This window comes from Rhineura floridana, chromosome 2 (genome assembly GCF_030035675.1).
Source record: "Rhineura floridana isolate rRhiFlo1 chromosome 2, rRhiFlo1.hap2, whole genome shotgun sequence".
In the NCBI taxonomy this organism is placed as follows: Eukaryota; Metazoa; Chordata; class Lepidosauria; order Squamata; family Rhineuridae; genus Rhineura; species Rhineura floridana.
This window is the reverse complement of record NC_084481.1, coordinates 184,203,170-184,218,453: the sequence shown is the minus strand read 5'-3', so window position 1 is coordinate 184,218,453 and position 15,284 is coordinate 184,203,170. Positions and strand designations below refer to the sequence as shown.

The 15,284-nt window shown below is 40.3% G+C and overlaps 1 protein-coding gene across 1 annotated transcript in view; it reads right to left on the bottom strand.

Moving 5' to 3' along the window:
• The window catches only part of LOC133377466 (A-kinase anchor protein 6-like), a 282,604-nt gene that overhangs the window by 11,375 nt on the left and 255,945 nt on the right, over positions 1 to 15,284 (bottom strand). The window contains exon 12 of the mRNA XM_061611610.1: positions 9,582 to 12,949. Coding sequence (XP_061467594.1) covers positions 9,620 to 12,949 — 3,330 coding nt within the window. The 3' untranslated portion in view covers positions 9,582 to 9,619. The remainder of the gene's footprint in view (positions 1 to 9,581; positions 12,950 to 15,284) is intronic.

The following is a 15,284-nucleotide window of genomic DNA, read 5'->3' as shown; positions in this document are numbered from 1 at the left end:
ATTGGGAGAAAGTTGACAGAGCAAGGGACTTCTTCCCGCCTGTTCTTTAAGAAGGGGCCAAACGGGCGCGCAATCTTTCGCTCCTCCTTAACTGCCCCTCAGGTACTGCCCGCCTTCCCCCCTTCTCTCCTGTCTTTTCAGCTGTCTGCGTGTGCGCGGTGAGGGGGGAAGCATCACCTCCTCCTCTTCTGAAGTTTCCGATTCCAGGATGGGGGATAGGGGAGGGGCTGATGGTAAACTGCCTCCCCGCTTTTCGGCTGTGAGCAGCCCTCCCTCTTCCCCCTCTTGGTCTGAGCCTGAAAGAGGAGGAGGTGTGAGAATGTCCAGGGAGGGCTCAGGCTCCCCGTTGCTAAGCGACCTTATCACTGGCAGTTCCTCTGTTTTGTCTTTGCTCCAAAGGGGGGAAGTTCCTCCCCCTTCCCTCTGCCATCCATCCGAATACTCTTCTCCCAACTCTCCGGGATCCAGCTCCCCGGGATTGGGACCCCAGCTCTGCCTTCCAACAATAACAAACCTATCTCTTAATAGATTATAAAATCACCTTCCTCCAGCGGTTATTTTAGTTGGTTTCAAATCTCATTAACATCCTATCATTTTAATCTTCCACAAAAAGTCAAAGAGAAGTTTCCAATCCTTGAGATATATATCAATCAATTTTTTTACTAAATAAACATATCAATTAATCCAACTCATCAAATCTACTAAGTCCAGTAATTTTAAATCGCTCTTCTGTCATTCTCCATATTGGGTCCATCTTCCATCTTCCATCTTTACGCACCCAAAAATCTTGCTGTCGTAGTCATATAATAAAAGTCTGATAGGAATTTCCTCCATCACAGATATTTTCTTGCCATCAAATCCAAACGTATCACTGAAGTATTGTTGCAAAGCCGCATCTCTGTTCCTCTTTTCCACATGATACACTAGTACATCTCTTGAAGGTTTTTCCATTGACACAAAACAGGGATTAATTCTGTTAACTTTCTCCATTTCAAGTTCCATCAAATCCTTCTAGTCCAGGAATTTTTTTGAACTGATAATATCTTTATCTCCAATCTCTTCAATTCCTTCAGGGACAGCGCTGAATTCCAAACTGTAATATTTGTCTCCAGGATCCATCACAGCCAGGAAATCCAAATCTTTTTTCATGTCCATAATTAAGCCAATCTCCATAGTTTGAACCTTGCCTTTAATTTCTCTTTCATCCTTTTTTTGTTTTCCAGATGTATCTTTATTCTCCTTTCTCATAGAATCCTGAGTTTCTTTCAGCTCCTGTCTCATTTCATGAAATTCAATTCTCCACGCTTGTCTATTATTTCTCAGTTCTTGTTTTATTGAGTTAATCCCATTCATTATTTTCTGAAACATGTCTAAAGATAAAGTCCCTTCTTGTACATCCATGATCTGCTTAATTGTCATTCTTAAAGCCAAAGGAACAAAACTCCTTCAATTTTCAATGTCCCAAACAAAGAGCAGCTTATTTCTTTAACCAGTTACAAAGGAGTTAATCTTTCCAACCAACTAACGTCACACGCTAGACAGCCCTTATCTCTTATCTGCCCGGAAGTGTAAGAACGGCTTTAGTTCACAGCGTCCAAATAGCTAGTAGCAGAGAGAATGAGCAGATTCGTCAAAAAAAAAGTAGATCAGGAAAAATAGTCCCAGCCATATATTACACAAAAGTCTTATAAATCAAAAAGATTTCTTATCTCTCCCAATCAGAAATCTCTTGTCCGTTGTAATCTTTAAAATGCTATTTTCCATGTCAGCTTTTTGCAATAAAAAAAGATAAGCTATTTATATTTTCTTCCCCCTTAGTTCCGTGAATAATAAAAAAAAAGTCTTACCTCACCTAGGTTATCTCAATTGCTGTTACTTTGACAAATCTCTTTAGCTGTATAGATAAGAAAATGATGAATGTAGACAGGAGGATGTTTGCCTGTTAATCCATATAAAAAAAATGGGTCACTTATCCAGCTGAGCTAGCATAAAAATCCTCGCTCTGTCTGAGCTGCTGGAAGACAGACAATTCTGACGAATTCCAGACTCCAACAATCAAAGCAAAGCTGTGTGGGAAATCTAACGTTTCTTCCTTATCCGGAAGAAATTATTCCCAGTCAGAAAAGAGCCTTCTGACTGAATTTAAACTGGATAAGTTTCATCCAAGACGGAGCTCGTCTCAGAGGCTGCACAGGCGTAGGGATCCTCCTGGGAAGTCCTAAACTCAATTACTTCTGAGTGAACGTGAAACTGTAATTTAGGGAGCAGTTCTGTTTCCCTAAAAGAATGTGTGCACAGATATGGCACCTCAACTGAAGTGAATAGGGGAGCCTTATTAAGGGGATAGCTCTTTGAGACCAATGGCACAAAGACACTAATAAGTGATTGTTGAATAAGGGCATTAAGAGATTCACAGCATTTGTAACTGTTGAAAATGTTGAAAATAACACATTGAAAACACTGAAAATATAGCAGGAGAAGATGAACTGTATGAGTTTCCTTCCTTGATGTTATACTGTTCACATCTTTACACAACGTGCATGACCAGTTGTCTGTAGGGGTGAGCTGGCTGCAGTAACAGCTGCACTGATTTTTTAATTTCAGGAGTTTACAAGCATTTGCTTTACTGGAATTTTGCCAGAATTAATGGTGTTTGTGTATTGCAACTTTAAAACTGTTTTCACTGCACAAAATGTTGTTAAAATACAGTGTGAATAAATAGTAGTGTTCTGATCACAGATAATGAGGTGGAAAAATGGGTTCACAGGATAGTACTTTGTCAAAGTTGCACAGCACAAGAAATAAAAGTAATTTACAGGACTAGAGGTTGCAATGGAAATACCAATTTTCTATAGAAATGTTCCCCAGTCCAGCTCAAATTACACATTAAAAAGACATTTATATGTTACTAAAATTCAAATCAGAATGTGTATCCCAATGAAAGCAATGCAATGCATGTAGACAATGTCCTCATTCAGATGCACATCATATTTATGCTCAGAGTTCCTGATCCAGCAAGTAGTCCACACAAGGATCTCCTAAACTGGACCAGGATACATTACATAAATCTAACATTGTAGAAACAATGCACACCTTAACATGGTGAGGGCATTTGAGAGTGTTGAAGAGGCTGAGAGCAATGCTGGCAGGAGTCTAGACGAAGAGGCTAGACTCCTAGCAGGAACACCCACAGCAGAATGGTCAAAGCTGAGACACCAGATTAAGATGCATCCAAACTCAGAGGAAGGCAATGGTAAACCACCTCTGAATACCTCTTACTATGAAAACCCTATGAACAAAGTATCCAAAATGCAACATGCAACATGCTGGAAAATGAGACCCCCAGGTCAGAAGGCACTCACCGAGCTACTGGGGAAGAACAAAGGACAAGCACAAGTAGCACTGTGAATAGTGATGCAGCTGGGTCAAAGCTGAAAGGAAGCCCAGAGGCTGATGCGCACAGATGCAAAAGGAGAGTCCGGAGTTGTACGATGCACACAATAGGAACATGGAATGTGAGAAGCATGAACCAGGGAAAGTTAGAAATTGTCAAGCAAGAAATTGAATGTATCAACATTACAATACTTGGCATGAATGAATTAAAATGGACGGGAATGGCACATTTTCAATCAGGCAACTACAAAATATGTTATGCAGGAAATGAGTAATTAGGAAGAAACCAGATTGCTTTAATAGCAAGAAGTGATGTAGCCAAAACAATTAAGAGCTATAACGCAAGGTCTGAGTGAGTTATCAATGAGATTTAACAGGAAACATATTAACATAACCATCATCCAAGTCTATGCTCCAACGGCAAATGCAGAAGAAGAGGAATTGGATAAATTTTACACAGAAGTACAGGAAGAAATTGATCACACACCAAAACAAGATGTCCTGATAATCATGGGGGACTGGAATGCAAAAGCAGGGAACAGAGAAGAACTAGGAATTGTGGGGAAATGGGGCTTAGGAGAAATGAAGCAGGAGACTTATTGAATTCTGTGAAGCCAATAATTTGTTTCTTGCGAACACATTTTTTGAGCAACTGAAAAGACACATGGACATCATCAAATGGTCAATACATGAATCAAATTTAATTGGTATATTAAAATATATATACCAAATATAATTGGTAGCAGAAGATGGAGAAGTTCCATACTTTCTGCGAAAACAAGACCAGGAGCAGACTGTGGTACACATCATGAACTGGTCATATAAAAAATCAGAGTGAAGCTAAAGAAGAACAACAAAGCAATCATAATGCCAAAATACAATTTAAATAACATCCCAGAAGAATATAAGAAACAGATTTGAGGCTTTAAACTTACTTGACAGAGAACCAGAAGAATTATGGAGTGGAGTCAGAGACATTATCAGGGAAGAATGCAAAAAGATAATACCCCTACATAAAAAGAGAGAAAGACCTTAATGGATGATTGAAGAAACTCTTAAAATGGTTAGAGAGAGAAGGAAAGCAAAAGCAAAAGGAGATAGACACACGATTAGAACCCTAAATGCAAAAATACCATGACTAGTACGTAGGGACAAAGAGAACTATTACAATAGTTATTGTATAGAAATTGAAGAGGACAACTAAAAGGGTAGAACAAGAGCCCTATTTCAAAAGATTAGAGAAATGAAAGGGAAATTTAAACCAAGAGTAGGGATGCTGAATAATCAACAGGGGAACACACTGACTGACAGAGATGAAATAAAAGGAAGATGAAAGCAATACACTATAAAAGAAATGCCAGGATGACAGATTCATTCACAGAGGAACCGTATGATGAAGAACCAGAAATTTTAAAGTGTGAAGTGAAAGCAGCTCTTAAAATACTTGGAAGAAACAAGTCACTAGGAACAGATGGCATACCAATGGAGTTGTTACAAGCTACTGAGACTGAATCTGTCCAAATTTTGACAAAAATTTGTCAAGAAATATGGAAAACTAAACAATGGCCCACAGACTGGAAGCATATACATCCCAATTCCAAAGAAAGGGGGTCCCAGGGAATGCAATAATTATTGAACTATTGCCTTAATATCCCAAAAAAGTAAAGTAATGCTGAAGATTCTACAACAAATGCTCTTGCCATATATGGAGCGAGAAATGCCAGACGTCCAAGCTGGACTTAGAAAGGGAAGAGGCACCAGAGATCATATTGCAAACATACGTTGGATAATGGAACGGACCAAGGAATTTCAGAAGAAAATCACCCTGTGTTTTATAGATCACAGCAAAGCTTTTGACTGTGTAGATCATGAAAAACTATGGAATGCTTTAAAAGAAATGGGGGTGCCACAGCATCTGATTGTCCTGATGCGCAACCTATACTCTGGACAAGAGGCTACTGTAAGGACAGAATATGGAGAAACCGATTTGTTCCCCATCGGAAAGGGTGTGAGATAGGGGTGTATTTTAACACCTGTTTAATCTATACGCAGAACATCTCATACAGAAAGCAGGATTGGACCAAGATGAAGGAAGTATGGAAATTGGAGGGAGAAATATCAATAATTTAAGATATGCAGACGATACCATACTACTAGCAGAAACCAGTTATGATTTGAAATGAATGCTGATGAAAGTTAAAGAGGAAAGCACAAAAGCAGGACTCAGCTGATTGTCAAAAAGACTAAAATAATTACAACAGAAGATTTATGTAACTTTAAAGTTGACAACGAGGACATTGAACTTGTCAAGGATTATCAATACCTTGGTGCAGTCATTAGCCAAAATGGAGACAATAGTCAAGAAATCAGAAGAAGGCTAGGACTGGGGAGGGCAGCTATGAGAGAACTAGAAAAGGTCCTCAAATGCAAAGATGTATCACTGAACACTAAAGTCAGGATCATTCAGACCATGGTATTCCCGATCTCTATGTACGGATGTGAAAGTTGGACAGTGAAAAAAGCAGATAAGAGAAAAATCAACTCATTCGAAATGTGGTGTTGGAGGAGAGCTTTGTACATACCATGGACTGCAAAAAAATTATTTTATTTATTTATTTAAAATATTTCTATCCCTCCCTTCTACCCTATAATAGGGCACTCAGGGCGGCTTACAAAAATAAAATCAAACATACATAATAAAATTGTAAACAGTAAAATCACAAAAACATTAAAATAAATTAAAATACATAAAATACAATTAAAATACATAAAATACAACACACACACACACACACATATACATATATATAGGGATTGGTACTAAAGGGACTACAAAGGTAAAATTTAATGTAGAAGGCATAAAATCAGTGTCAGGCTCTACCTTCAGTCCCTCCCATAGGCTCTCTGGAACAAAATTGTTTTCAGAAGTCTCCGGAAAACCAACAGGGAGGGAGCAGAGTGAACCTCTTGGGGTAGGGTATTCCAGAGCTTGGGGGCCACAGCTGAAAAAGCTCTCTTCCGTGTGCCTGTCAATCTAACATCTTTCACTCCAGGCAAGCAGAGGAGACCAGAGGCAGATGATCTTAAATCCCAGGCGGGTACATATGGGCGTAAGCGGTCCCTCAGGTACATTGGTCCAAGGCTGTTTAGGGCTTTAAAGGTCAGAACCAGCACTTTCAATTGGGCCCGGAAGCAAATTGGGAGCCAGTGGAGTCGATAAAGCAAAGTGGTAATATGCTCCCTGCGCAGTACTCCAGTTAACATTCTGGCTGCTGCATTTTGAACCAACTGCAATTTCCGAACCATTTTCAAAGGCAGTCCCACGTATATTACAGCCATCAAGCTGTAATCAAGTAATCAATCAAAAAAAGATGAATAATTGGGTGTTAAAATAAATTAAACCAGAACTATCACTAGAAGGTAAAATGATGAGGTTATAATACTTTGGACACGTAATCAGAACACATGATTCACTAGAAAAGACAATAATGCTGGGAAAAACAGAGCAGAGTAGAAAAAGAGGAAGACCAAACAAGAGATGGGTTGATTCCATAAAGGAAGGCCCAGACCTGAACTTACCAGTTCTAAAGAGGGTGGTTTACAACAGATGTTATTGGAGGTCGTTGATTCATAGGGTTGCCATAAATCATAATAACAACAACAAGCACCTGTGTTAGATTTGGCATAATCCCCCCCTCGTAGAGACTGTGGCACTTCAAAAATCAGTATGTGTATAACCTTTTGTAGCCCAAGAAATATTAAACCACCATAACAATGTAATCAGATCACACATGTCTACTCAAAACAAGCCCATTGAGTTAAATGAGACTTATTCCCAGACAAGCGTGTATAGCGTTGCAACCTAAAGGTGCTGATCCTTAAGCTGCCACAGACTCTTCCAGCACAATCCTGTGTAGAGTTAAGCAAGCCTTAACTAATAAAATTAATAATCCTTTCTGCATTTGATCAGGGTGTTATTTGATCTTAGTATACTAAAGTTTATGTATATTCTGTGTTATTTCAGTGTTTAAACTACTGTTGTCATTCTGTGGAATTCTCATGAAATTGCTGCATATAATTCTGCATTACAGTAACTGTACTATGTTCCAGTTGTTGTTTTACCTAGGACTCAGGGCAATGGAGACACATTCGCCTATAGTAGAGGGACTGAGATAGCTTTACTCTGCACCATACCTGGGCACTGGGTAAAGGTGCCACTATCTCTACTTTCAAGGCTGCCCATATTTCCATAGAGAAGGATAATAAAATACAGTTTTCTATTTCAGAAGAGCAATTTGCATCTCATAATAGCCATCACTGGAAAGGCATTCAGGAAACTGGTTAAAACTTGTGTGTGTGTGTGCGCGCACGCACAAGTGCGTGCGCATGTGTGTAATATCACATTTTCTCTGCCCCACCCCGCTTTGTGAGTTGGAGAGCGACAGAAGTGGGAAACCTGCTTCTATTTGTGTAAGCTCCCTGCGTGATGTAAAACCCTGGAGTTATATTCAACATACTGCTAGGTTTCCATTATTGCAAGGATTTCTCCTTATGTGACAGAATTATCTCTTCTCTGCATGTCCCATAAATCTATTTGGGTGTTCCCCAATCTTCTGCAGCAGTTTGGGGGGGTGCAGGGCATGCACAGGGGGAGGAGAGGAGAAAATTCCTTTGCACTAGTGTTAATCCTTGTGCCAGTGGAAAACGTTGGTTGAATACCACCCCAATTTCCCAGTGATCTACATAATTCAGGAAGCCTCCATGATTCTCCGCTTCAGACAGTCACTGCCCAACTCACAGAATATGACAAGGAAGGGGATGAATGGGTGGATCTAGAGCACTCATTGACATGCACCTGCATGTGTTAAACCATTTTCCTGAATGCCTAAAGAGGGATTAGTGAACTGGGTAACCTAGAACTGAGAGAGCAGGTGGAGACCCTCTCCTCTTAACTTCTCTTCTCCACCAACAGCAGGATCAGCTATATTAATCCCCATGATGTGGGTAGGCAGGGCCAGTGCCAGACATCCTGGGGCTCTTGGGCACCAGATTGCCCTGGGCCCCTGCACATGTGCATACTCACACACACACAAGAATGCATGCCTACCTGTCTCTCGCAAGGAGGGAGCATCTTCCGCTCGAGCGCTCACTGGCTCCATCTCTCCTGTCTTTTGTGGTTGCGTGGGCTGCTATGTGCATGCATCGTTGCCATCAACCAAGATGGCGCTGGAGGCTTCAGCCCCTTAGGGAAACCTCGGCCGCCATCTCGGTTAATGACAGTCCTGCACGCAGGAGAGACGGGTAGGTGGAGCCAGCGAACAGGCAGGCAGAAGACAGGAGAGACGGGTAGGTGGAGCCAGCGAACAGGCAGGCAGAAGAAGCTCCCTCCCTGCAATCTGCGGCAACTATACTGGAGCACTACTCCTCCCCCACCCTATCGAGAGGTCCCTCAGGGGCCTCTGTGGCTCCAGGAGCCCTCGGCCAGGGCCCAAACTGGCTGCCCTTTGGGACCAGCCCTGTGGGCAGGTCCCAAAGAGCTGTTGAGGAAAACCTACAACATAGCAAGTGACATATGTAAGTGACAGTGGAGTATAATGCTCACTTGCTCACTCCTTCCCTTCCTCAACATAGTGAAACAGTATAACATCTCCTTTGGATCTTCCTCCAGTGTTGAATCTTTCTCCAGTGATAACTACTGCATTACAGAAAGAAGAGTGCAACTGATCTCTCTGAAAAGGAAATAACATGGGGGGACATGTGATGCAGTTAATTTTTGCAGGGTACAGATATCTGGGGAAATGCAACCAACAAGAATGAATTACATAAGGGATATTTCTTACTTTATAGCTGAACACAGATACTGAATGAATGAACTTCACATCAGCTGAAAATAGTGTTTAACTAGCTGCTTTTCACAGAGAAATAAACATATGAATTGATCAGGTAGGGATCAGCTTCTGCTTTCATGACTCTTGACAAATAAAAGCAATGATTTAAATTCATGTTCACCATTCTCAGCTGATGCTCCATTATCTATATCTAAGTCTAAAACATAAAAGAAAGAAGTGGCCTGGAATGGCTGTTAATTCAAGTGCTATGATCTCCTCAAAAACTCTGAGAAGCCATATTTTTGCTTCATTACACAGTCTTGCCAGCAATAAGCAAAGCTCATAGTGTTCAGTACCTACCTGTTTATGAAATGTGTGTGTCCAGGGAGGATTACATTCTACCTTTGTGTATTTATGTGCCTTTCTTTGTGAAGATGCAGGAGATTTTCTTCACATGTAAGAGCTTTAGTGTCCTGGTGCAAAACATCCTTCTCTTTCAAGTGATCAGACTTTAACTGAATGGCACCAACTGAGGCCTTTATATAAGAAAAACTTTCTTCAGACTTTGAAATCCCAAGCGGCTCTTCAGGATTATTTTTCTTTGAGTTATTGGGCAAGGAATTCAAGACTGGACATTCATTAGGGGTGTCTACATTCAAAGATTCAGTAGCATAATTTTTTAAATTATCTGATACTATCTGGCAAAGAGAGCCAGGCACATTGATGTCCATTTCCTCACTAAAGAAAGAAAACCCACTACATTCAGAAGATGTTCTAGGCTCATCTATTAAATCTAGGCCTTCATATTTTACTTCCTGTTCACTGTTAGCAATATATCCCTGTTGTTCCACTCGCTCTTCTTCAGGACAGGCTTCAAAAAAGCATTCAATATTTTCTGCAAAGTCCAGTGGGACCGGAGTGCTGCTCTTCTCTTCAACATATCTAGTTACCTCCCCACAGTCACTGTCATGAGAAGAAAGTGAGAGGTAAGAATAAAAATCCCCCTTTCTAAGTTGGATTGGCCTGTGCGAATGTTCTAGAACCTTTTCCCTGATCTGTGCTAATGAATGCGGAACAGTTGGTTCGCTTTCAGGCTGAGACTTGTTCTTCAAGGCTGTTGAGGCCATGTCAATTATCTCCATCACAAAGTTGTGCACTGAACAATTTTCCCCATTTCTTTTATCAAAAGGAGCAGATTCACAGCTACAACATGAATCACTACATCCAGCTGATGCATCTCTTTCTGTGTCATTTGATATTGAAGATGCACAGTAATCATTACCATGTCCACTGATTCCTGTTCTGCTGTGTTGATCATTTGGCAGCAATGTTAATAATGTATCTGAACCTTTGATATCTGGGTTAAATTCTGTAAAAGGTTTTTTAATAGAATGACCATCATATTGAGGATGCTTTTGATATTCTTTCTGAGAGCTGGATATATTTGACAGTTGAACAGACTCCTTGCCATCCATATGTGAATCATCTGAACTATCAGGAAATGCTTCACAGATACAACTTTCATTTTCACTTCCTTTACCATCAAGTGGGCTAACATTCATGGCAGCAGTTGAAATCTGAATAAGTTCTTCCTTTGGACTTTCTTGAGTAATTGCAACATTTCCATTCTCCATGTCATCCACAAAGTGATCTTTGGAAACCTGAAAGTCATCACTTTTCATTTGTCTTTTTGTCTCTGACTTATCATGATTCTCTGATGCATTTTTACTGTTACTATTATTTTCTGAAAGCTTAGGTATAGAATCATTCAAGAATTTTTCAATGTTCAATGAATCTTTTGCTTTCACAGTCTCATTACTTCTTAAATTCTTACAGCCCTGGATTTCATCATCTAGGTTACACCTTCTCTTCTCCTTTGTCAGATAAAATTTTGGTCTTATCCAAGTGTGGAGTTCATTCTTTATGTAGTCAAGTCCTGAAATTAAATTGCAGTCTTCATAAATATCCTCATCAGTTGCAATACTGGAATCATCATCTTCATCTTTAATGCCTGGCTCTTCCTCAGTCAGGGTGAGGGTAGAACTTGATAGCAAATCACTATCATCTTCATCATCAGTGCAGGCGGAGGTACAGGAAACATTAACAATCATGCTAACGTTGACATCGCTCTCATCAGCTACCGACCGACTGAGGTGTTTTCTGAATGATGCATTTGAATCTGGTGCTTTATTTCTGTGCAGTACAATATCTTCAGAGCACAGAGACAGATCATCACTGCTGCTTAGCTCAGTGAGAGAAGCTGGCGAATCTTCATTGATAGAGGACGCAATATCCAATGACATCTGGCCAGTCAAGGACATTCTTTGAGTAGTGCTTTGGAGTGTGATATCAGAGATGCTACGCTTTATTTTTTGGTCTAAAGGGCTCTGGATATTTTCTAAACGATTCAAAAGGTCTAATGTTCTTTTGCTAAGTTCCCCAACAGAATCACTACTCCCACTAAGGTCTCCAGAACCATTACAACTAAAAAGATCTTCATTGCTTTTGTAAGGAATTAGCCAACTCTCCAAGGATGTGCTACGATTAAGACAATCTCCACTTCTAAAAACAGTTGAGCCAAACAACTCACTTGTCACTGAAAGGGAGTCTAAAGAAGAGCTATGAGATAAAGTTGGGCACAGTTTTGCATTTGTTGTGTCATTCAGTTTCTTCAAATCCTCTACAAATTCACAGTGGTTGGGGTCTGCATCATCCAAGGTGGTCGATAAAGCAAGGTCACCTGTAGATACACATGGTTTAAACTCTAAAGGCTGATGTTCAGATGTAAAGGGAACTTTATCAAAATAAAAGCCATGAAGCAAACTACCCTTCTTCTGTGCTTTGTCTGAGTTTGAATGCTTCATTATCATCGGTAGCTTGAATTTGGAATCCTGAAGATACGAATAGTCATAAAATGTAAAGACATTGTGTTTTCCTTGTTGCAGTTCTTCTTCTGAACTCTCACAGTCCTGGTGGGCAATACTGCCCAGGTTTTTAATCTTGTCACTGGACTTTGACTGAGAACTATTTAAGAAGTTAAAATGGCTCTCCTCGTCCTCCTGGTTAACATTTTGTTTTATTGCATCAACTATATTCCTCAATTGAGAATCTGAAATGTTAATCATAGAATTATCCTGATTTCTATCAGTATCATTTAGCAAATGGACATCAGAACTGTTGCTAGCTTCTGCCTCACTTCCATTGATGGTTTTATTCTGACTCTCAGAATGCCTACTTATATTTCCACTGTGATACATATAATTCTGTGGGCTTGTCAAAGTGGTGCTGCCCATTAGGTCTGGCAAGCATTTGGTAGGTGACAATGATGAGTTTTTATTCACATATTTCTTTAAAGTGCCCAAATGGGTAAGGCTGGGAGATTTGCATGTTTTTTTCATTAGAGATACATGATTTTTTCCTGATAACTCTACATTGTGAAGGCTGTACACTTGGTAGACTTGGGGGCCTAGAGATGTTGTAGCGCCTGGGCTGCTGGGGCAATTTTCAGATACAATGGGATTTTCCTCTTTTTTTGGACTGTCACTATCACATGCTTCAGGTGGAGAGTTCAGTTTTGTGTCATTTTGCTTCAGTTCTTGATCAAGCTCATTGAATACCTCATTAATGCTAATTAATGTATTACTGATATCCATTTCATCCCATTCTAGTGCATCTTCATTTGCAGCATTTAGCTCCATTAAGCTTGGATCGATAACATTCAGGGATTCCTGTTAAAAACAGAATACAATAATGAGTTAAATTACAAACAGTGCATTTTATGCTATAATTGAGAGGCAATAGGAAGTCCCTTACTCCTTTTAAAGAGCCCATTGCTCATCAGTAACACTATGCAGTTATGAGCTACAAAAAATAAGAGATAATTACTGAAACACAGTAAATCACAGTGTGGAGCAATGAGCAGAATACTGAGCATAAACATAGGAAAGCATATTCAAATTCTAGATCAGCTATGAAGTTTACTGGGACTTGGGTTGTTAACCTAGGAATCAAGCAACAGCCGAGAGTTCAAAGGAACCCCTAAATTGCACACCTGATAAACCAAAGATAAACTCCATTAAAAACTGGAGTTCCTCCTCCAGAACCTAGAGGCTACCATCCACCATCACCTCTATCTCTTCTATTTATTTATTTATTTTATTTTATTAAGCTTATATACCGCCCGACTAGCAACAGCTCTCTGGGCGGTGAACATTAAAAATACAATAAAAATAACACAATACAGTATATCACAATACAAAACTGTACAAAAAACTGTACAGTCTAAAATCAAAATATAATAATTTAGAATTAACAGGAATTAAAATGCCTCAGAGAAGAGAAAGGTTTGAACCTGGCGCCGAAAAGATGATAGTGTCGGCGCCAGGCGCACCTCCTCGGGGAGACCATTCCATAGTTCGGGGGCCACCACTGAGAAGGCCCTAGATCTTGTCACCACTCTCCGGGCTTCCCTATGAGTCGGAACCCGGAGGACTCAGCTTTGTCCTGTTCCACCTAATCCAGTTTACTATGGCTCCCAAATTTAAGGTTAAGACTGCTGCTATTGGATCTGGTGATATATTTGCAGTGTATCTCAGGTGCTTAACTCCCCCTCCCAACAGCATCAGCACTGAAAACTCAGTAAACCAATGAAGGGACTGATATGACGCTGAGGATGCCTAGGATTATCTATGTAGAAGGCAAGATGAGGTAGGGAGTTTTGTCACAATTGCAGCTGGAGAAGGAAAGGTTAAACTGCCCCTCCCTGTGTTCTGTGGTCCTGATGAAACCTCACTCCTCCTGCTATTCATTTAAAAATGTGCTTCTGTGTGACACATTTCGTGTTATGTCTAGTTTGGCTCTTAGAAGCAAGGAGGAGTCACCATCCTATCTATAACCATGTAATTACCTGACCATAACAGTGGAGACAGTACAATCCCCTCCATACTCAGAATACTAGGCCAGTTCATAACTGTAAATCCCATGCATGATCCACATATTTCAGATTTGTAATGCAATGTGATAGCATCATGGTTCTCATGGCAGCCATGATATACTGAGCAACAACATAGTGAGGCCTTCTCAACATAGTTGTTGATGTCTCTACTCTGGGAGATGTAAACCTCAGATCTGTTGCCGCATCTGTTAGTTCAGTCGAGAAGTCTTTCTTAAGCAGAAGGAATACCAGGAAGCCAACAGAATCTCCACTATGTCTCTATTTCCCCAACACAGAGCACAGAATTTTCAATTCTGGGCTCCTGTTGAAGGGCGGGATATAATTTAAATAATAAATAAATAAATAAATAATTGGCTCTGTAAGGGTAATGGTATTCTTATAAACAATTCTAACTCCTCAACCTAGGCTGCTGGCTCAGTATGTACTGAACTGATGCTGAACTGAGTATCTGGTCTGAAACAGCTGAGCACATACAGGTCCTCCAGAATCATCCAGAAGTTTCAGTGATACACATCAGTAACCCACTGAGCATTAGATAATGCAAATGCAAGATCATGTAAAGTAATAGTTGACCCATCTCATTTCATATTCTATAAATATGTCCCAGTCTGGAGGCTCTCCTGAGGTCAAACACTGCAGATCAGCAGGAAAGAAGTCTCAGGAGTGATCACATCAACATTCTGAACTATCTCTTCATTCCAGAGATTGACTAGGTCTTCAACAGGATTGCCAGCAATGGCAGCAGGAAAATCTTGCAGAGCCATCACCAGATGGCAGACCATTTTAATAATTACCACTTCATCTCTGCACAAGGTTAAGGTTCCTGGCAACCCCAAATTCTACCAAGGAATGAATATAAGTCTCCATGTAGGGCTGGGAAATCCTAGACAGCTGTTGCTAGTTAGAGTGGACAATACTGAGCTAGATGGACCAATGGTCTGACTCAGTATAAGTAGCTTCCTATGGCCTATCTGATGCAGCATCCTGTTTTCCACAGGGAATAATCTGTCCATGATAAAGAAACACATTAAGTTGCCAGCACAAAATACCCAAGATATGTGGGTAGGACCAGATATCAACTGAGACAGACCCATGGTTGTCAGGGAGCC